The sequence below is a fragment of the Lycium ferocissimum genome, chromosome 12 (assembly GCF_029784015.1).
Source record: "Lycium ferocissimum isolate CSIRO_LF1 chromosome 12, AGI_CSIRO_Lferr_CH_V1, whole genome shotgun sequence".
Lineage (NCBI taxonomy): Eukaryota > Viridiplantae > Streptophyta > Magnoliopsida > Solanales > Solanaceae > Lycium > Lycium ferocissimum.
Genome location: NC_081353.1, coordinates 59,056,574 through 59,079,715, shown reverse-complemented (window position 1 = coordinate 59,079,715; position 23,142 = coordinate 59,056,574). Strand labels below are relative to the sequence as shown.

The 23,142-nt window shown below is 37.3% G+C and overlaps 1 protein-coding gene and 1 non-coding gene across 4 annotated transcripts; one reads left to right on the top strand and one right to left on the bottom strand.

The window, feature by feature from the left end:
* Positions 1 to 14,279: 14,279 nt before the first annotated feature.
* LOC132041249 (U12 minor spliceosomal RNA) lies at positions 14,280 to 14,439 on the bottom strand. Its single transcript, XR_009410952.1, has one exon. It is a non-coding gene; the product is annotated as a U12 minor spliceosomal RNA (small nuclear RNA).
* Positions 14,440 to 17,781: 3,342 nt separating this feature from the next.
* Positions 17,782 to 22,503, top strand: LOC132040782 (protein MHF1 homolog). Of its 3 annotated transcripts, none has more exons than XM_059431454.1 (5): positions 17,782 to 18,023; positions 18,107 to 18,178; positions 21,140 to 21,220; positions 21,726 to 21,881; positions 22,206 to 22,503. In XM_059431454.1, the coding sequence occupies exons 1-4, from the start codon at positions 17,882 to 17,884 to the stop codon at positions 21,872 to 21,874; spliced, it is 444 nt and encodes a 147-aa protein (XP_059287437.1). In that variant the 5' UTR covers positions 17,782 to 17,881; the 3' UTR covers positions 21,875 to 21,881; positions 22,206 to 22,503. The 3 variants fall into 3 exon arrangements, with proteins under 3 accessions (XP_059287437.1, XP_059287436.1, XP_059287438.1); XM_059431453.1 differs by having other exon boundaries at positions 21,726 to 21,923; XM_059431455.1 differs by lacking the exon at positions 21,726 to 21,881.
* The last annotated feature ends 639 nt before the right edge of the window (positions 22,504 to 23,142 follow it).

The window sequence follows — 23,142 nt, the reverse complement described above, 5'->3', positions numbered from 1 at the left end:
TGTGGAAAGAGCTACTAATGTTAGAATGCGTTCTAAATCGATTGTTGATGTTGCTAGAATGATTGTTGGTGTTGTTGTTGTTGATTTGGCCGAGTTGAATTCTCGGGGTTGTTGCATTTACAGGGGAAATGCTGCCCAAATTTCCGTAGAATTACGTACTAGTTTGGAAATGAACTTCTAAATGCATATAGCTAATGTTTGACGTCCATTGATGTTATGTAGATCTTGGGGAGTTCGAGACATAGGTTTGGTTTGGATTATCTTTGAGAGCGGACGAGGTATGTAAAGCTTAACCCTTCCTTCTTTTGGCATGCCTTAGTTATGAATAGGCTATGACACGAACCTCGAGAAAATTCTATTCTTGCGATCCGAGTATGCCTACGGTTCTTGTTTGCATTTTATCTTTGACATTCGTAATGTAATGGGATAATGGCCCTTATGTCTTTGGAATAATTGGTTTTCAAATGTTGCATAAAAAGTTTTGTTCTTAAAAAGTTCTACGTCGGAAAAAGGGCCGTAACTTTCGTAGACAGAACCGGATCGCCTCGATATGTTCGTAGGAGGTTTTATAGCATATGATGACTATGTTTTCCATAGGCGGGCCTGGCTTGGGTCGACACCCGTCCGTGGGTCCCGTGACTCTCCATTATGTAATTCTGATGACTTTTGAAAGAACATGGTATGACTATTATCCCGACTTCAAGTATGGTCAGTTTGCTTATCTTTTGAGTCTATGATAATGATTTTATGCATATGGTTACTCACGACTCTGCTCGTGCAAATGGTTATTTCATCTTTCGCCGAGTCCCGGGCCGGTTATGTTGTCGTGCGCACTATGTTATGTTCCGGAGTATGATGTGTTCGGTTCGCCGAGCCCCTCCGCTATAGGGCCGGGTACCGTGTATATGGGATATGTGATATGTCGGGTTTTCGGAGACATGAAATCTTCTGGAGTATGATGTGCTATGGCGCCATTGACGGGCGGGCGACCATATTTTCCGAGCCCCATGCATGATTTGTATTTTAAAAGTAAACATTTCGGCATTTTGGATACCGCACTTATTTTTCGTACTGTTTTTTCGATTATGACTCGGTTCGCTTTTTATCGTATCTTCGCTTTGCATACTCGTACATATTCCGCACGACCCCTTTTCTTCGGGGTCGCGTTTATGCCCGCAGTACCGACGCACGCTCCCGGTGATCCGCCGCCTAGGACACCCATTCTCTGTTTGGAGTGCTCCTTTGTTCCGGAGCCCATATTTTGGTATATATGTTCTTCCGTCGCATATGTATTTGTTTATCCAGGTACGGCGGGGCCCCCGTCCCGTCATATGATTCCCGTTGTTCGTTTAGAGGTGGGTAGACATGTATGTGGGTTATGGTTATTTCGTACGTGTGTGTTCGTATGTTTATGTTTTGGGGATCCCATTTCCAGGCAAGGCTCCTGTCGGCCCGCATTTGTATATATATTTTGGTCGTTGCGCATACGATAGCCTTGCTGCTTCGTGATATATATATGTTTGTGTTGAGACGATTTGAGACAGCGTCTCGATATTTGTATACGTATAAGTCATCCGTATGCACTCGGTTAATAAATGTGTTTGGGTGCCCAGCTCGGGCACTAGTCACGGCCTACGGGGTTGGGTCGTGACAATATCATCATCATCCCGCGTCCGGGGTAACATCATAACCTGCCCACTGCAGCGGTGTGTACATCTACTGTCACAACCCAGCTAGAGGATCATGACGGGTACCGCAGCTGGCTACCGAGCACCACTCAGCATGCTAACTGTCATACCCAACCTGAACATATACATATAATTTCCTCAAAGTATTGCTTATTATGAAATGATCACTACACATCTCCCAAAAACGTGCATTTATATACATTGGCCCATAAGGGTCCAAAAATGAGGTATAAATATACACTGAAGAGATTATGGGGCGTCTATTACCCACACATGTGAATCTACGAGCCTCTAACTGGAACACTGTAATCATAAGGACGGGACAGGACCCCGCCCTGCCCCAACATGTACACAAAATAATATACCAATAAGCGGCAACTCCGGAGTAGTGGAGTGCTCCCGCCGTCGCCGAGTAAGTTCCTAAGCGTCCGGGTCGTTCCGTCTGTCTCGCGCGGGCATGAACGCGAGCGTCCATAAAAGAAAAAAAAGTCAGTATGAATAAAGTATTGAGTATGTAAGGCATGTATAATAGCATAATAAAGAAATAAAAGAGCATAACAGGAAGAGAAACCTATGACTGATTGCCTCTTAAGGCGGAGTCATGCGTGCTAACTTTTATAGTAAAAATAGTATCATATCATACATATATAAGTCACGGACTATATGTAAGGTGTGATCATCATTAGCCCGTGTCCGTGCCTCCGTCCGGGGCGTAAGTCGCCACTGCTGGAGTGGTGTGTCTCACCCGGCCACCCATAGTGGCAACGCGGTGTTGCTCACGTCTCGCCATGTAAGTACTGTGATCATACATGAAAATATCATAAAGCATGCATGAGATCCCAAACGAAAGCTACGACTTTATCGGAGTGACGTAAGGTCAGTAACCTCCGATTATGTTATGGTTCAACATCATCGCTAGGTCACACCTTGAAGGAACTAATATCATGAGGTGAGGCAACAACAAGAAATAATATCAATGAAGTCATGAAGGTAGAATTATCAAGCTCATAATCGCATCATCTCATAGGCTTTGGAATATTTGAAATAGCATCATTATCATCATCATTATCATGGAATGTATCTCATCTCTATCTCATAAGAAGCTCTTAAGAATCATAAACTTTCAACTTGTGGGATGTAAGAAGGCCATGGAAGTATATAAGAGATGGTGGTATAAGAGTCATGCCTTTTTGAAAGAAAGGGACTAGCCTTACATACCTTTATGTCTTCTAAATGACTAGACGTTCTCCCTCCAAGCTCACAACTCTACATTCAAGAGAATTCGTATTACATTAGATCATTGGAAACATGCTTAGGACTAAGCTAAGGCGGCTAAGAGCTAACGAAAATTGGGCGGCATTTCCTTTGTTTCAACAACTTCCTCCATTTAATAAACAATTCCCAAACATCAATAACAACACCCATAATATTATAATCAATAAACTTCTTCAAGTTAAACATTATTCAATCCTCACAATTCCCTACCAAATCATCCACAACCATAGCTACAGCACAACACCATATTCATTCTCATATAATACTTCCTCAAAGTTATTAGTATCATTCACAACAAGATTATACTCACCTCATACTAAGAATCATGACTCAAATGAACCTACTACTCAAAATCTCATTATCTCCATATTTAAGCTCATATTCTATTTCCTTCTCTCATCCAAGTCTTTCAACCACTCAAATACCCTTAATAAAATGAAATAGATATAAAACTCACCTTTTTATGGAGGTATGAACTTTGGATGAATATACTTTACTTGAGAGAAACCCTAACTTCAATTCCAATGGAATTCTTGGCTTCTATTAACCCTAGTGAGCCTCCTTTCCACTTGATTCTCTTGATTCTTGGTAATTAGTCCTTGATTCCCTTGGATTTGTATTAATATGGTGTGGAGAATATTCTAGAGTCTTCAGGACTTGTAGAAAAAGTGGAAACTGAAAAATAAGAGCAATGGTCGTCTATTTATAACTGGAACTGAAAAGTTCCAGCGAGGCGGTTCGACGAGCGGGTCGACGGTCCGTCGACTAGCTCTGTCGACTTACGCCTGCAGATCTCTGATTGCAGAAACATATTGACGGTGCACAGCGACGGTCCGTCGACACCGACCGATGTCCGTGCACTTCGATTCGGTTCTAAATTCGTCGATTCGATTCGTTCAACTTATAATCCCGTGACTACCAGAATATTGTACATTTGTGTACGGGGTAAGACACTCTCTACCTCCAAAACTCAGGCACAGGTCTCCATTCCTAAGGCATACCCGACTAGGAACCATAAGTTCTACTATGACGAAAATGAGGGGCATAACATTCTCCCCTCCTTAGAAACATTCGTCCTCGAATGTTGGGTTCTCGGGATTCTATAAAATTTTGACAGAGTTTTCCCTATAATATGGCACTACCATCCTATCACAACAACCTAAAATAACATCGGCTCACAGGGCTACAACAACAATAGCAAGATAACATGGCCACACACGACCAAGAGCATCAAAAGAAAGCATTACATACCTTACGAAAATGGCGTCTTATCGTGAACCTCTTCTGGGGGAAGAAACAAATGCGGATATCTGGACCTCATATATTTTTCTGCTTCCCAAGTCATTTCCTCTCTGTTGTTGTTTTTCTACAAAACTTTAACTGAGGCTACATCTTTGGTTTTGAGTTTCCGCACTTGCCTATCTAATATGGCAATGGGTACTTCTTCATAAGCCAATTTCTCAGTAATTTGAACATCATCTACTGGCACAATTCTGGAAGGATCTCCAACATATTTATGGAGCATCGATACATGAAAAACTAGATGGACTGATTTAAGTTCTGGAGGTAAATCTAGCTCATAAGCTACTTGGCCCACCTTGCGCACAATCTTATAAGCTCTAATATATCGAAGACTAAGCTTGCCCTTCTTACCGAATCTCATTACTCCTTTCATCGGCGACACTTTTAGGAATACCCAATCATTAACCTGGAATTTCAAGTTTCGTCGACGATTGTCCGCATAAGATTTCTGGCGACTCTGGGCTGTCAACAACAGGTCTCGAATAAGCTTGATCTTTTCTACTGTTTGCTGAATCAATTCTGGACCTATTAGTTGTGTCTCTCCTACTTCAAACCATCCAATTGGCGATCTATACTTCCTTCCGTATAAAGCTTCATACAGGGTCATTTGGATACTAGAATGATAACTGTTGTTATATGCAAATTCGACAAGTGGCAAATGATCATCCCAATTACCTCCGAAATCTAATACACATGCCCGCAACATATCTTCCAATGTCTGAATAGTGTGTTCAGCTTGTCCATCAGTCTGTGGATGAAATGCGGTGCTGAGTCTCACTTGAGTTCCCAAACCTTCTTGAAAGGACTTCCAGAAATTAGCGGTAAATTATCCTCCTCTATCTATGATAATAGATACTGGAACACCATGAAGTCGCATTATCTCTCTAAGATACAACTTTGCATAATCTTCCGTTGAGTATGTAGTCCTGACTGGAAAAAAATGAGCTGACTTCGTGAGTCGGTCAACAATTACCCATATGGAGTCATACTTACGCTGAGAACGAGGCAAGCCTACAATAAAGTTCATGTTGATCACTTCCCATTTCGTGTTGGAATTTCCATAGCCTGTAACAATCCTACTAGTTTTTGATGCTTGATTTTCACTTGTTGGCAATTTGGGCACTGAGCTACGAACTCTGCTATACCACGATCGCACAATTTCTATATATTTGTCTGGCTATTACCGGGTCACCAACAGGAGTAGATACCTCAAAAGGTTTGATTGGCTCAGGTTTCACCCCAATACGGCCAGCAATATAAGGAGTGATATATGACAAAGTCGAACCCGGATCAATTAAGGCATAAACGTCATGAGAGAATACGGATAATATACCTATGACAACGTCAGAGGAGGACTCAAGATCCTGTCGTCTGGCTAATGCATATATACGGGGTTGAGGGCCTCCCGAACCGGACGCTCCCCCCTCGCCCTGCGCTCGACTGCCGAAGTTTTGGGGAGTTTGCCTACAGGCACACGGACGAAGAAGAACCGTTGCGATCGTAGGGCCGAGCCTCACCTCTACCACTCATCGAGTGACAATCACGCATCATGTGCCCAATCTGACCACAGGCATAACAAGCATCTGAGCCTCGACGACACGGACCCGAATGTAATCTACCGCACTGGCTGCATCGTGGTAACAGTTATCTCCTCTGACTGGGATCACCTCCAAACTGGGAATCAAAAACTCTCGAACTCTGACCCGATTCGAAATAAATAGGGAGATTAAATCTTTGGCTCGCAAATCGAGAAGGTGCACTAGCCATAGACTGGACTGAATATCCAAAATACTGTCGCCTCTGTCCCCCTCTATACTCACCACTAGCACCAACAGATCTGCCCTCTTACTATGCCCTCTGTCGATATCGCGCTCACTCCTATGCGGCTGCTGCTGCTCTTTTAAATTCTGGGCATGGGCCTGAATACGGGAAATGTCCATCCCTTCCTGGAGTGAAGCTGTCAAGCAATCTTTGATCAAATATGGCCCTAAGCCACTCACAAATCGATGTACCCGGTCTCCCATATCGGCTACCATGGTCGGAGCATACCTAGCCAATGAGTTAAAATGGAGACTATACTCCCGACACTCATATTTTCTTGCTTTAGATTCAAAAACCTGTTAGCTCGGGCCCGACGGACCTCAGGTTGCAAATAATGGCGGATGAAAGCATCTACGAATTCCTTCCATACCGGGGGAGGTGCCTTGTCTTTTCTCGAAGATATCCAATTATTATACCATAAAACGGCTACATCCCGCAATCTATATGATGTTAACTCCACTGACTCAGTATCGGCAGCATGTATTATTCTCAGTGTCCTCAACATCTCACCTATAAAGCCCTGTGGGTCTTCATCCATTTTTTACCCGAAAAATTCTGGAGAATTCAGACTCATAAAATCACGGGCTCTGGCACTAGCGGCTCTGTCACCCGGACCCGCACTCTGCCGCTGAGCTTGAGCAGCAACTAGCTAGGTCAACAACTGAATAGCCTCGGTCGCCGGGCAAGCACACAGTGGGGAACCGGATTTGTGAGCCGGGAGCCGAGACCCTTTCTGTCTTCGATAAAGGCGGAGTATGAGAGGTATGAGATGGAGCCTTATTATGGGACTCACGCTCTTCCATATTCACCGGTGGCTCCTGTTCAATCCGTCTTCCTGTCGCAGTCTTGCCCTTCTGGGCAACTGTTGCTTTCCTCTTCATTGGCATCGTTGAAATCATAACGCACAATTAGGGAAAGAAAAAGTCTTATTTTACAGCTCTATCGCACTATCTATAAAGAAGAAGGAAGGTCATTATTTCTAAATGCCCCGCAGCCTCTTGTTTATAAGTATGGCGCGCTTCACACCCATAAACAAGACTCTACCGGACACGGATCGTAGACACACCCTAGGACGGAACTGCTCTGATACCACTTTTGTCACGACCCAGCTAGAGGGCCATGATGGGTACCCTGAGCTGGCTACCAAGCGCCACTCAGCATGCTAACTGTCATACCCAACCTGAACATATACACATAATTTCCTCAAAGTATTGCTTATTATGAAATGATCACGACACATCTCCCAAAAACGTGCATTTATATACATAGTGCCCAAGGGTCCAAAATGAGGTACAAATATACACCGAAGAGATCACGGGCGTTCATTACCCACACGGTGAATCTATGAGCCTCTTAACTGAACACTATATCATAAGGATGACAGACCGCCGTGCCCAACACGTGACACAAAAGTACCAATAAGTCGGCAACTTCGGGTGAGTAGAGTGCTCGCAATCGTACGAGTAAGCTCTTAAGTCAGTGCGGGCCATCTCCCGTTCTTACCCTGGGCATGAACATAACATCCATAAAAGAAAAAAAAACATCGGTACGAAACAACGTCATCGAGCATGTAAGGCATGTATAACAAAGATAATACGTAAATAAAAAGGCATAAGAGGAAAAAAAAACACAGGATGATTGCCTCTTGGCGGAGTCATGCATGCTAACTTTTATAGTAAAAATAGTATCATATCATACATATATAAGTTGCACGACCATATAGTGCGGTGTGATCATTATTAGCCCGATTCAGGTTCCGGGCCTCGAGTTCCTGGCGTAAGCTACCTTTGCTTGGTGGTGTGTACGCGGCACACCTATAGGGCGGCGCGGTGTATCTTGCCGCCGCCGTATGTAGGCACGGTGTGATCATACATGAAAATATCATAAAGCATGCATGAGATCCCAAGCGAAAGCTACGACTCTATCGGGATGCATTTGACGTAAGGTCGGTAACCTTTGATTATGTTATGGATCAACGTCATCGCTAGGTCTCACCTTGAAGGAACTATATCATGAGGTGAGGCAACAACAAGAAATAATATCAATGAAGTCATGAAGGTAGAATTATCAAGCTCATAATAGCATCATCTCATAGGCTTTGGAATCTCTGAAATAGCATCATTATCATCATCATTATCATGGAACATATCTCATCTCTATCTCATAAGAAGCTCTTAAGAATCATAAACTTTCAACTTGTGGGATGTAAGAAGGTCATGGAAGTATATACGATATGGTGGTATAACAGTCATGCCTTTTTGAAAGAAAGGGACTAGCCTTACATACCTTTGTGTCTTCTTAACGACTAGACGTTCTCCCTCCAAGCTCACAACTCTACATTCAAGAGAATTCGTATTACATTAGATCATTGGAAACATGCTTAAGACTAAGCTAAGGCGACTAAGAGCTAACGAAAATTGAGCGACATTTCCTTTGTTTCAACAACTTCCTCCATATAATAAACAGCTCCTAAACATCAATAACAACACCCATAATATTATAATCAATAAACTTCTTCAAGTTAAACATTATTCAATCCTCACAATTCCCTACCAAATCATCCACAACCATAGCTACAACACAACACCATATTCATTCTCATATAATACTTCCTCAACGTTATTAGTATCATTCACAACAAGATTATACTCACCTCATACTAAGAATCATGACTCAAATGAGAATCATGACTCAAATGAACCTACTACTCAAAATCTCATTATCTCCATATTTAAGCTCATATTCTATTTCCTTCTCTGATCCAAGTCTTTCTACCACTCAAATACCCTTAATAACATGAAATAGATATAAAACTCATCTTTGATCATGTAGGGATGAACTTTGGATGAATATACTTTACTTGAGAGAAACCCTAACTTCAATACCAATAGAATTCTTAGCTTCTATCAACCCTAGTGAGCCTTCTTTCCACTTGATTCTTGGTAATTAGTCCTTGATTTCCCTTGGATTTGTGTTAATATGGTGTGGAGAATATTCTAGAGTCTTCAAGACTTGTAGAAAAAGTGGAAGCTGAAAAATAAGAGCAAGGGTCGTCTATTTATAACTGGAACTGGAAAGTTCCAGCGAAGCGGTTCGACGAGCGGGTCGACGACCCGTCGACGTGTCGACGGTCCATCGACTAGCTCCGTCGACTTACCCCTGCAGATCTCTGATTGCAGAAACATATTAACGGTGCACAGCGACGGTCCGTCTACATGTCGACGGCTAGTCGACACTCCGACCGATGTCCGTTGCACTCGATTCGGCCTCGCATTGCGTCGATTCGATTCGTTCAACTTATAATCCTGTGTATTACTAGGAATACCTGCTTGTACATTTGTGTACGGGGTAAGACACTCTCTACCTCCAAAACTCAGGCACAGGTCTCCATTTCTAAGGCATACCCGACTAGGAACCATAAGTTCTACAATGACGAAAACGAAGGGCGTAACATCTACGTGCCTGCCCAGCCGACTATAGCGCGGTTCGGTGTGAGAAAATACATACATAAATATAAAGCATGTATGAGAGCCCAAATAAAAGATATAACTTTATCGGAGTGACGTAAGGTCGGTAACCTCCGATTATCATTACGAAACTATCATCATGAACATATCTCACCTTGAAAGAAACAATAATCATAAGATGAGATCAACATCAATAATAAGATCAATAACCAACAATCATAAGATAAGGATCAACAATATCATACGAACATCAAGAACATAAGCTTCTAATATTTCTAAGAGAGGGATCACATATACTTTGTGTAAGCTCGAAGCAGAAAGGGACAGCCTTAACATACCTCATTGTCTCCTTAACTACTCAACGCCTATCCTCCCGAGCTTGTAAATCTACATTCAAGATGATTCGCACTAAGGGTAAGTCATTGAAACACTTATAAGGTCAAACTAGATTAATTGGTAAGCTAATGAAAATCGGACAGCATTTCCCTTATATCTTCTACTCCCTCCAGTCTTCAAAACAACTCCCAAAACCACAATAAAACATCAATAATTCCATAATCAAAAGATTACATTCAAATTATACTCAATTCAATCCCAAAACTTCTTTTCATAATATCCATAACAACAACTTTAACACAACCCCTTATATACTTGTATATGACACTTTCTTAACATCATTATTATCCCTCATAACAAGATTATGCTCAAAACATGCTAATAATTATAGCTCAAGTTAATTTACAGCTCAAAATATCATCAAATTCATATTTGAACTTTTCCTCCAATTTTCTTCTCCTCAAATCTTAACATAATTACCACACAAACTCATAAACATGAAACTAAGATGAAATCTTACCTCAAAATGCAAGAACACTTCAATTTCAAGGTTGCTCCTCCTTAAAATACTCACCCAAAGATTCTTCAAAGAGAGAAGTTAGATTTAAACCTCACTTTGAAACCCTAAATACTTTTATCTTCACTTTGATCTTTGATTTTGGCTTGGAGAAATGTTGGAATATGTTTGGAGAGGTTTCTAGAGCTCTCTTGAACTTGGGAGTGTGTTTAAAATGACTAAAATGAAGAGGGGTCGTCGTACTTAAATTCTGGAAATTTCTACCGACTTTGTATTACCTTTGGCCGTATAACATTATACGACCAACTTGCTAGCCGTATAATATTATATGGTCCGTATAATTCAGCCGCGTAATACCACCTCAGTTTTCTGCTTCTCTGTTAAATTTTGATATCCTTAAATACGGTCCATATCTTAAAATACGGACCATATCTCACTTATACGAGCAGTATATCATGTTTTCCAAAAATAACTTTTGACGAACCTTCCCGCTTCGATTCACTTATTCTCTAATTCTTCCGTAACTTACCAAACACGAATTTAAACATCTATAATCACAAGTTAAGCATGTCCAACCTCATATATCCTTGAAAGAAGTCCCGGTGTCCAAAATTAAGGCACCAACGTACTACGAATCTCAATGCACAAAACTACAAGGTGTAACACATCTTAGGCTTTATATCTCGGAATTAGGTGATTCCAACTTCCAAGAGGAGATGGAACATGATAATTTGTAGTATGAAAATAACTATTTACTCTTTTAAAACTAGTAAATATTGAGGGTGAAACGATGGAAAGAAAGTTAAGGTTCTGCGTACGAAATATAATGCATTTTAATCAAAATACGTGTTCTTGAATGATCAAGTCACTTGAATTAATTAGCGTGATAAAGAAACACGACACGCTATTAAAAACAAGACAAAGACTATCAACACGTTGCTTGGAACAAAAAACAAGGATAAAGAAGAAGAAATCGATAAAATAACTTTATTCAAACTCAAAAAACGTGAGGTCCAATATTGCATGGCACGAGAACTCTTTATATGGTCTAGGACCTCTTCTTTGATGACAGCAAATCTCTATTCTACTCTAGAAAGTAAATAGCTAAAACTAAGAAAAGTAAAAATTCCTATTCTACAAGAAAATAGGAAAGAAAACTAAAATTATAATACTAACCAAATTAGAAGATTAATAATAATAATAAGAAATTAAATTTCGACTACAATATAAATCAAGAAACAAGAAGTCTCCAATCTTAGAATGAAAGGATCTTCAAACTTGTGATTTTAGGACTTTTTTGGCCTTGAATATTAATCTTGTGCTCGTGGTTTTGTTGATCTTTCATCATATAGTTCTAACGGAGCGGGACTTTATTTGAACCATGTAGGTAATAATGACAGTATTTTTATACAGATAGTTTAACATAGGCTAAAATTAATCCTTTTGACTTAGTAGAGGGGCAAATTTAACCATTTTTCCTTTTTATGTTTTAATGGTTTCATTAGATGAACTGAAAAATAAGAATTAATTTGTTTCAATTTTGTAACGACGAGGGCATGACGATTGACCTTAAGTTCATACGTAAGGCAAAAGGCATCATTCACAAACGCAAATTTGGACCTTTCCTCTATTATAAATTCTTAATTCTCATCTACGCTATATATCTCCACCTCATATTTTTTTTTCTTTTAAAAAAGCCACCATAAAGGTGGAGATTTATTCATAATCAAATAAGTTCTGTACAGAATCTGCAAAAAAAAAAAAAAAAAAAAAAAAAAAAAAAAAAAAATACTGCAGCACAAAAAGAAAGAAAGAAAATAAAGGAGCTATACAAGAGGAAATGTAAACTAGACAACTGCCAAAACTTGACAAAAACTAGGCAGAAATCTATCAACTAATAAAGCTCGATATGTCTTGATTTGTATCCATCTTTCACACCAACAAGTCTCACAGGTGGAATGGATCAAATCTCTTGAAGAACTCTTCAGACAAATATGGATGTAACTGATTCAATCTGCTGAGAATGTCAATATCAGAAGCATCCAGTTTTTGACTTTGATCAGATTTAGCTGGAAACTTGTTTGCAGTAGCTACTGCATGCATGAATATATCAAAGCCAAGCTAACCTGCTTTGCATCCCCAAACCAATCATAAACACATCTTTAATAAAATGAATCAAGAGATTAATACCACACACTAAAGATGATTCTATGATCAGTTTGTTCCCTTCCCTGAAAACTGTATTATGTCATAGCTGATCTTATTCTGAGGTTTGGAACTTATGCTTTGTCCAGATTAATGAATCTTCTACCTTGAGTTGGAACTTCCTCAAAATGCCTGAATTGAATCATACATTCAGTAAAATCAAAAACTAAGTTAGCAAAATAATCACCAAGCGGGTTTCCTTCTCTCAAACATGCTCTACTTGAACTCGCTCGTCTTTCTTTAAGTGTTGTATCCTCTCGAACCACCAAAGATATATTCCAAGGAACCTCCCATATCCCATCCAAGACTTTCTTCATGGTTAATGAATCAGTTTCCAATATTACTGGTAAGAGTTGCTGATCAATACAATATTGTAAACCTTCCTCTATGGCAACTGCCTCTGCCACCTGATTTGTAGTGTTTGTTAATCTCTTAGCTTTAGCATATATCAGATCCCCTTCATGATTTCTGATACAAAAAGCTGTTGAACTAGGGCCTGGATTCCTCTTGATGCTCCATCTGTATTGCATTTGTATCCTATGCTTGGCTTCTTCCAACTGACTTGCTTACACACCAATGGCACCTTATGATTTTCCATGAACTGAATCATACCTGGCCAGATTTTTGGAAGGTTTTGTATCCTTGGATATCTCATCTGAGGAAAGGAATATAAACTCCTTGTTGTTTCATGAATCACCTTGCTATATGAGATAGATCCACCATGCCTCAATGTATTTCTGCTCTTCCATATCTGCCACATGATCAATGCTGGAGCTGCTTGGTATAATGGTTTCAATCTCCACCTCATATTGCTTGTTCATTTGCCACATTCTTTCTATCCGTTTTCATCTCCATTTACATTTTTTTTTTGCTGAGACTTTTTTCTGGATTGATTTTAGTTAATCATTTTGTTTTTGGAAAAGGATTAAAAATGCCATTACGTAGCAAAAATGTTTCAAAACTCTCTCCTTCCACCTATTGGATCAAATTTTCCCTTCTTCTACCTATTTGAATAAAATTGCCCTCAACATATTAGAAATGACTCAAAAATCTCCTCTTCATCAAATTTGCCCCTAACAGTATTTTCAGACTTAAAATTGTCCCTCCATTAATGATAGAATTATAAAAACATTTAATTAAACACATGACCTTTATTTATTGGTCTACATAATTTCTGACCTTTATTTATTGCTCTACATAATTTCTTACTCCCTCCATTTCAATTTAAATATATTAGTTTGACTGGACACAAAATTTAAAAAATATTTATTTATTGGTCTACACAATTTCTTACTCCCTCCATCTTAATTTAAATGTATTAGTTTAACTGGACACAAAAATTTTAAAAAAATAAAATTGAATCGGTTCTGGATTAAAGATGTTGTAATTTAAATGTATTAGTTTGACTGGACACAAAATTAAAAATAAAAAAAAAATTGCATGGGTTCTGGATTAAAGATGTTGTAATGTACTAAAAGTCCCGTAGTGAATTGTCAACTTGACCAACTAAAACTGTCAACCAACAAAAACTGTCAACTTGACTGGAAGAAGTATTAAATAGATCGTCAAAAAGTGTTCTATAATTCACAATCGAATCTGCACCTTTTCTACATAGTTAATTAAGGAATTTCTACAAAAAGATTTAGAACTAAGAATTGGGGGTGGGTGTGGGGAGGCCCGCACAAGCGAGTTCTGCAAAGTAGGCAGCGTCAACACTTGGCCAGCCTATAACCCCTCCATAAATTCTTGCGCAAACATTGAGTTTCACAAGCGCTGCGTCCGGCTCTCACCGTCCGCTTTGTTTTCCTTACTCATTAGTTTAAGGCAAGTTTTAAAGTTGATATACTTCCTATCCCTTTATACTAGTTCCATATTCATTGATAACATTCTTGTCCTCGATGTGGGACTCAAAATGCTTTGCTTTGTATGTGAATCTATTTCTTTTTTAATTCGTGTCAAAATAAATGACGTCTTTCCTAATTTGAAAATAAATTCACTTTATGAAATGATTTACAGCCACATAAATATTCAAAATTTATTTTGAATCACAAGTTTCAAAAGTCTTCACTCTTTCTTAAATGTCGTGTTCAGTCAAATGGGTTCACATAAATTAAAACAGAGGAAACTTTAAGTGTCTTAATTTGACTAGACACATAGTATACGGAATAAAAGGAAACTTTTGAATGTTGTGCTCCTAAACTAAATATCCTTGAATCTTATGGTTTTAAAACTTGTCATGTAAGATATTTTAATTGTCAACTTACTAAATACAGAAATAAACATTCTTTTTTAGACAAATCAAAAAGAATGTAAGACACTTAATTTGGGACGAAAGGAATATTAATTACGGATTGGTGCCTAGTAAAAACATGATTCTAACATTTTGTTAGCACCGCTTTTTATTGGCTCTTTTTTGATTGGATGTAGAAGCTTTAATTAAAAAACATCTGGTAAGTTGGATGAAGTCAGTATCTCAATAAATTTACCAGGCATGATTGCAGATAAGTTTGAAAAAAAATTATCTTATATTTTTTTAATCGGAAAAGGGCCAAAATTACCCCTGAACTTTGAAAAATAGTTCATCCATACCCTTCGTTATACTTTAGGGCTAATTATACCCTTACGCTATTATACTTATGGGGTCAATTATACCCTCTGTTGTCAAGCCCCGCTAGCACGTGGCATCATCCTAGCCCTTCAAAATTATTTTACCCTCAAATAATTTTTTACTCACTAAAATAACTCAATCTGACCCGATTTTTTTTTTCAGCAAAAATAATACGGAATTATTTTTCAAAATTGACATTTCAGATTTTTTTGGTTAAAAGACATTGTACGTAGGTGTTATATGTGTGTACTTTTTCTTTTTTGGACAATAAAGTGCATAAGTTACTTTGCTGGAAGATGGGTTCACACTAGATTCTACGCTACACGTTGCATTTGCAGCCTTTTCAAATGACTCATCAAAAAACGTGGGTCACTCGAAAAAATTTATGTGGAAGTCTCTGTTTGCAGGTTTTACTTGTCCATCTCTCCATAGCTTTTTTAATAAATATCCTGCACATTAGCTTTCAAGTGTCTTAAATAGACAGAGAAACGTAAGCAGGGATTCATTTTATCAAAATCAGTTTTTTAACGAAGTAACGTCACTTAATGTTATTTTGTGATCAAATTATTTAAATGTGTTTACACTTTACTACAATGTTTAATGTTCTATAAAGAAATTAAGATAAATATCCAATGTACTAAGTTTCTAATTATGGAGCATGAAAATAGCCAAAATAATTTATTAGTAAATACATAATTATGACAGGTCAAGTAAAAATAAAGGATAGAAGGAGTATTTTATATCACATTTCCCATGTTATATGCCACCATATACTCATATAATTACCCTATATATGAGACATTGATTTATAATAAATACCTAGAGTTTGAACTGCATATTTCAAATTTTATAAATAATTTTTGGAGTATGAACCGTGTTAATATTGTTTCTAGGAATTTTTTATGTAGTCCTTGTATTTCAAGTTATGCATATATGCGAAGTTTAAAGATTTTCACGTTTTAATTTAGGAGTATGATCGTTCAAATGATGTTTTCGAATTTAAAAAATGTAATTAAATTTTAATATGTTTTGAAATGTTAGTTAAGGTTTGATTAGCAGTTTAAAAAATGATTATTAACATATTTCTTTCAAAAATAATAAGAATAAGGTTACATTACTTGAAACAAATAGATACACTATAACACAAATTGTTGAATCTATGCTCCCAAAACTTCTAATTTTTACACGTAATTTTTAAAAAATTCATAAAATACTTTGAAAGATTCTTATAATTGCATAGAGAAAAAAATTATGGGAAAATGACATAGGGTACCTACTCAAGACTCTTTATTACAAAGTATATAGATAGTTTTTCTTATTTACAAAATATAACGATATTTTACGAAAGATGACGGATTTTCATATATTTTTCGTTTTTTTTTATTTTTTTCAGAAAATAATTTTTTTAAAATTTTTTTTGTAAGAATTTATTTTTTTAGACATTTATTATTTATTTTTGCTCAAAGGCTTAAAAAATTATCTGAAATTTTTGTGCATAAAAGCTGTATGAAAAATGTATGAAATGTGTATGTGTGAATGAAATTTTTAATATGTATATATATATATGTGCTTTACCCTTTACAATATATGTTGGGCCCGTGCTGACACGGGCTTCGATATCTAGTAGAATTAAGATATTTTAGTAAACTTATCTGTTGTAATTCAACGTAATGCAGTCAAATCGAACAATTCAAAATATTATTAAAGCAGGTAAACGATGCAATACAATGTATCAAGACGATATTGCATCCACAAAATAATATAAACTACATATGGTACGACATAACACAATATAAAATGGTGCATTATGAAATATTGGGTAACAACCATCCAAATAAGTAGTTAGCCGTTGGATTAGTCTATTTCCAAAAATAGAGAAATTGGCATAAATAGTCACCCAATAAAACAATAGTCACAAATGTATATATTTTTTGTATATTGATATAGGATATACATAAATGATATATTTTAATACATAATATATTTTAACACGTAATAGTATATATGTTTTGTATATTTGGCTAGAACATGTAAATATTTTGGTTGATCGGCCAACTGCCTAACTTGCCGGAACAAAAAGAGGATTAAAATAAAGAGAAGTGAGATAAATAGCAGCCCACCAAAATAATAGTGAGCAAATATATATTTTTCATATGTATTAGTATGATATACATAAAATTACATTTTTGAAATACAAAATAGTGTGTGTTTAAATATTTTTGGGCGACCAGCCAAATCCAAATAAAACGAGGACAAACAGATTTGAGGGGCTTGTGTATGTGTAGATATAGCCCAATAACAAGGGCAATTTGCAGGATTGTCCTTCGCTGCGGGTGGTCTTTAATTTTTGTCCATCAAATATTTTTATCCTCTGTCTTTACAAATTCTTCCTTACATGGTCATATTTGTAAAATTCTGCCTGAAGATAAAATTTGTAAAGACAGAGGAAAAAAGTTAAAGACCACCAATTTGAAAGGCAAAACTTAAAGAGTGCCAATTTGAAGGACAAAAATTAAAGACCACCCAAATGAAGGACAAAAAAAAAAAAAAAAAAAAAAGCGATAAGAATAGGTGTTTCCATGCGTCCATTGACATAAAACCCGTTTGGACCATCGAATTTCCCGCGCATCCATCCATCGCAATCGGCAGCAATAGTTTGATAATGCTCAACAACAATTCCCCTACTATCGACATAGATGGAGGCGAAATGGCAAGTGAAGTTGACAGAGACGAAGAAGAAGCCGTTACCGAATTACTCCGTGATCGTTTCCGGCTATGCACAATCTCCATTGCCCAATCACAGGGTACGTTATTTTCCCAATTATTCATTTTGAAATGATGCCGTCTTTTAACTTGTTCATTTTGGTGCATTATTTTTTAATAACAGCAAAACAATCTGCTATGGAGGTTTCTCAACCCATCATCACCTGTATTTCTGATTTAGCCTTCAAGTTTGCAGGTATGTTCAATTTGTGCTTTTAAATATATACTATTTTTATGATTTGATAATCATATTAAATATATTTTGGAGGTGTCATTTTTCTTATCAGACAACAAAATATGACAAAAAAAATATATCATATGAGATGAACATATTAAGTACTATTAAAGATTAAAAATATTATTAACTGATTGAAAATGTGCTTTGATCAAAATCCTAGAAATTAATAATATTACTATGTGTTATTATGAGCAAGTTATAGTTTATAAAGTTAATAATATACTAGCATGGGGTTGAAAAAAGGATAATTATAAGAAAATGACTTCCGTTAATGATGAGGAAACTCAGTTTCTCGTCTTATTGCGCTTCAGTGTCGTCATCAAGGCTTTACGACAAACTTTTCCTTGTGAACGAGCGTTTTTGATGAGGCGACACTAAATCTATCGATATTTCACTTTATCGTGAAAAGAAAATTTAATTTCTTTGTCCACATATTTGTTATTCATGCTTATAATTATTAGTCTTGGGCTAAACATATTTATTTATATTTTTTTTTCTCCATTTGGGCCTTTTTGCATTAAAGCCCCCGCTCTATTTGCGCTTAAAGCCCTGATGGACCTTAGAGCTTTTTTGCGCTTTTCGCTTTTGATAACACCGATCTTATCTAATACATTTAGTTTGTTATAGTTCGATTTCATTTATTTGAATTATTTTGAACACCTTATCTAATCTTTATCTAGAAGATTAGAGTATTAGATTTGGTTGTTAGGTTAGCTCTTAGAATATCTCAAGTTAGTTACAGTTTCATGTATTTAAAGGAGATTCACTCAATTGCTCCACTTCTCGAATACTCTAGGTTTTAGTTAGAATTGTTTTAATAGCAATGAGGTTCCATCCCATGTTGGTTTTATTCCTATTTGCACTAGAGGCTTGAGGGCTAAGGAAAATACATATGGACTTTAAGCGCATATGATGTGACTTGAGATATAGAGAGCCTGTCAGGAAAAGAAAAATGCCTTGAGGTATAGAAGTTATTGGTTGTTTTTTCATAGGACATTCAACATTCACTTTCGTTTGATTGAGGATGACACTTCAATCTGTCTAAGGAGTGATATGCTGACCCTGCATGTTGACGCTATCTGCACTTTCCATCATAAAATGGACAATATATTTGAAGATTTCATTTGCGACTAACACGAAACCTGTTTCATTTTCAATGTGTACAGTTAGTCACTAACAATACAAACACTGAAGGCCCATCAAAAAGTGTCACCACATGTAGTAGGCAACTTCAAGGCTGTTCTTGTACCAAATGTTATTGATCTCGTATCTTACTGGCTGGTCTGTTTTGTACAAAATCCCATATGCTACAAACTCCATGCAATCGTACAATTTTGTCATCCACTATAGCTGCTCGTCTGAGAACTGTAATTTTATGCACTACTGCTTTAAAATCTTAGCAATAGCTCCCCCAAAAAATAAAAGTAAAAAACAAAAAAAAAGAATCTTAGCAATCTTAGCTGTTCTGGGATGTGAGGTGGGGGCCTTTCCTTGGGCTCTAAAAACAAGGCCATGGAAATATGGAATGGAGTGATTGAAAAATGTGAGAAAAGATTGGCTTCCTGGACAAGTCAGTACTTGTCTTTGGGTGGTAGAGTTATATTGGTAAATAGTGTGATAGATGCATTACCTACTTATGTGATGTCTCTGTTCCCCTTACCTGGCAAGGTAAGGGATAGAATTGATGCTTTAAGAAGAAACTTCATTTGGCAAGGAAATAAGGACAAGCAAGCTATGCATTTGGTCGAATGGAAGTCCATAATCACCTCCAAATAAAAGTGGGGTTTGGGAATTAGGGATTTAAATGCTCAAAATGCAAGTTTATTGATGAAGTGGCTCTGGAGGTATAATGTGGAGGAGAATAGCTTATGGAGAAGGTTAATCCAAGACAAATACGGCCAGGTAGGGATGTGGTGCACAGATATTGTTACTAGTCCTTATGGAGTAGGGGTGCGGAGATCCATCAGATCTCATTGGGACACACTTTTAAAGAACTCAAAGATTCAGGTTGGTAATGGAAGAAAGACTTTGTTTTGGGCAGACAATTGGCTCGGGCATGGAAGTTTGAAAGATCTTTTTCCTGATTTGCTGAGTATCTCTACCTCTCCAAATGATTATTTATCTACAGTTAAGGGATTGCAAGGATGGAACATTACATTTAGGAGGGCTCTAAATGATTGGGAAATTGAAATAGTGGAGTTTTTTAAGACCTTGGAAGTCTTCCAGGGGTTATCAGAAGCAGAGGAGAAGCTGATTTGGAATCCAAGCAAAGATGGGGCCTTCACAGTCAAATCTGCCTACTTATCAATCAGCGACTATGCTCATCAGATAGTCGACTGGCCATGGAAGTTTATCTGGAAGACTTATGCTCCTACAAAGGTTCTATGTTTCACCTGGCTGGTGGCTAGGCAGGCAGTTTTGACTCGAGAAAGGTTGAAGTTACACTAGAATTACATCTTATTCAAGGAATAAAATAATAATTTTTTAAACAACAATGAAAAATGTCTTGGGGCTCTTGAGGTTTGAGATGGCTACATCAAGGAGCACAAGTGGTTGACAGTAAAGGTAGTTAGTAGTGGTGGTTGTGCGGTGGAGGCTGGTGGTAATGGCTAGAGCAGTGGTAAAATGTCACGTTTATAAGACTATCTAAATAAACATCTTCTTTATGATTTTAAGACTTCATACAAGATTTGAATGAACCAGACCTAGTAATAGCAAATAAGGGGTCGTATATAAAAACAAATGTACTTAATGAGTTGAGATGTTAATGATTCATTGAGAACTCTATTAAGTGGAAACAAATGAGGCCGTAGTTGTCTCGTTGCCGTTTTAATTGAATATCATGTTCAGGCATGTCTCTAACTATATATCTTGATTGCTGAAGCAATTAACTTACACAGTACTCTTTTTCAAGCGCAGAACAGCTAGCGAAGGACCTTGAATTATTTGCACAGCATGCTGGTCGTAAGTCCGTAAACATGGAAGATGTTATTGTTTCCGGTGAGTTCTTACTAGTCAATATCCGTAAATGTAGATCGTAGACATCACTCCTTATAAGCACAACTTAGTTTTATGTCTACTTGGCCTTGTCTATACTCACAACCTAGCTTTATCCACTTTCTGTTAAATTTACAGTCACTTTTCCCAGATACTCAAGAGTATTTTAAAAGTTTACTTAGCAGTTCACTGGAAGAACAATGCTGCTTCATGTATATGGAATCATGTGTGTTTCATCTGATCAGTTTAAAAGTATTGCATGTGTCCCTAATTTTTTTCCCGCCCTGTCCATAAGAAAGGTTGATAATCATTTGCTACTACAGTCAATTATTTCAAAATTGATAGTGTTTGCCCTTTGCACAGCTCATTTTAGGTTCATTCAAGATAGACAACATTCAATTTTCCATAGCATGTGTCTTGTCAGAGCAGTTCATTTTCAAAATTGATTTAACAATGCTCCTTTTTATGAACCTACGAGCTACTAATGTTTTTAATACATACTTCCTAGCACATCGGAATGATCACCTGGCTGCCTCATTGAGGTCCTTCAGCAATGACCTAAAAGCAAAAGAGCCCAATTTGGAGAGGAAGAGGAAGAAAAATTCCAGAAGGGAAGATAGAGTTGCTCGAGAGTTACTTCGTACTCCGGACACTTAGTTTAGAGGTGTGCCCAGTTTCACTATGTGTCCAGTAGCCTAATAGCTTGGTAAGAGGAGCATCTGTGCAGCAACCACAACTTTTTAAAGTAAACAGGTTGACAGCATTACTGAAAAGCTGCCTCAAAGTAGCGCCTCAAGTGCAACATGGTGCATTCTTTCTGAAAAAACGTTCATTTTTTACTATCAATTAAACCAGAAATTTGGTGATGAATTAGAGAAGATAAAGCAACTTAAACAAATTGGTCTGGTTGTACTGTTGATGTTGTAAAATATCACATTGTACTATAAAAGAAATTTCCAAGCTTATCTAGTTTCTCTATTATATGCAGGAAAGGGCAACTTGGAAGCAGGGAGAGAAGAGTATGAAGTGGAAGGATAGGAAGAACTTTTGGATTTGAACTTCCATGTCTCATTAATCTGGGACAAGCTCACATATTGGAGCTTGGAATAGTATTGGACAATATTGATATCATGCTAGGCACATAATGTAGCTGCTGAGAAGCATTCTCTGTACATGAATGTAGCACTTTTGCACAAATAGAGTATTTTCTGTATAAGTAATCAGTTTATAAAAAAAATTACTGTATTATACTTTTTTTAGTGAAGATCGAAATTGTAACAAGGCAATCTGAGCAATCTCGCCAATCCGTCCCACAATCGGAAATGAGGCACAGTCGTTGGTAAAAGCATTCATCAGTTAGTTTGGCCCTTTTCAATTTGGTTTTGTTGCCTATGTTTTGATAAAATGGTCTTATCATCTAAATCAACAGCACCGCAAGAAGCAATGGAAAGGATTTTGACGCCTCTATTTAGGGATGAAGCAGAACCGATATCATTCGAGAATCTCTTTCTATATTAGCTAATTAAGTTGGCTTTCCTTTTTCAACTTCAGAAAACAAAAAGCTAATGTGCGACAAAGAAAATAACTACGTGAGGGTTGTGGTGGGAGGATTGAGTTCCCTTCATCTTTAACCCGAGTTCTCCGGTTTCAGCTATGAGGATAGAGAGCTTTTGCTAGGAAAATTTTACGCCCTTTAGTGAATCAGCTTTGATAGAATTTGGATTAATCATACCCCTTTTAGTGAGTTAGCTCAGATGAATCCGAATTAATCACACTAATGAAGTTAGCATACTAGATCCTTGAAGAAAAGAAAAGAAAAGAAAAAAAAAGGTCTATGAAAAATGAAATATGACTTTTTTATCCCTCGATTTATTTTAAGACTTAAATATCGTATTATAGAAGAGTTTAATATCGGTTATATGTAT

What these genes read in the sequence shown, in the direction of transcription:
- LOC132040782 (XM_059431454.1), top strand. Translation starts at nt 17,882, where the DNA reads ATGCTCAACAACAATTCCCCTACTATCGACATAGATGGAGGCGAAATG. An exon ending in CTCCATTGCCCAATCACAGG is followed by an intron (nt 18,024 to 18,106) that starts GTACGTTATTTT and finishes TTTTAATAACAG; the next exon opens with CAAAACAATCTGCTATGGAG. An exon ending in GGAAGATGTTATTGTTTCCG is followed by an intron (nt 21,221 to 21,725) that starts GTGAGTTCTTAC and finishes CATACTTCCTAG; the next exon opens with CACATCGGAATGATCACCTG.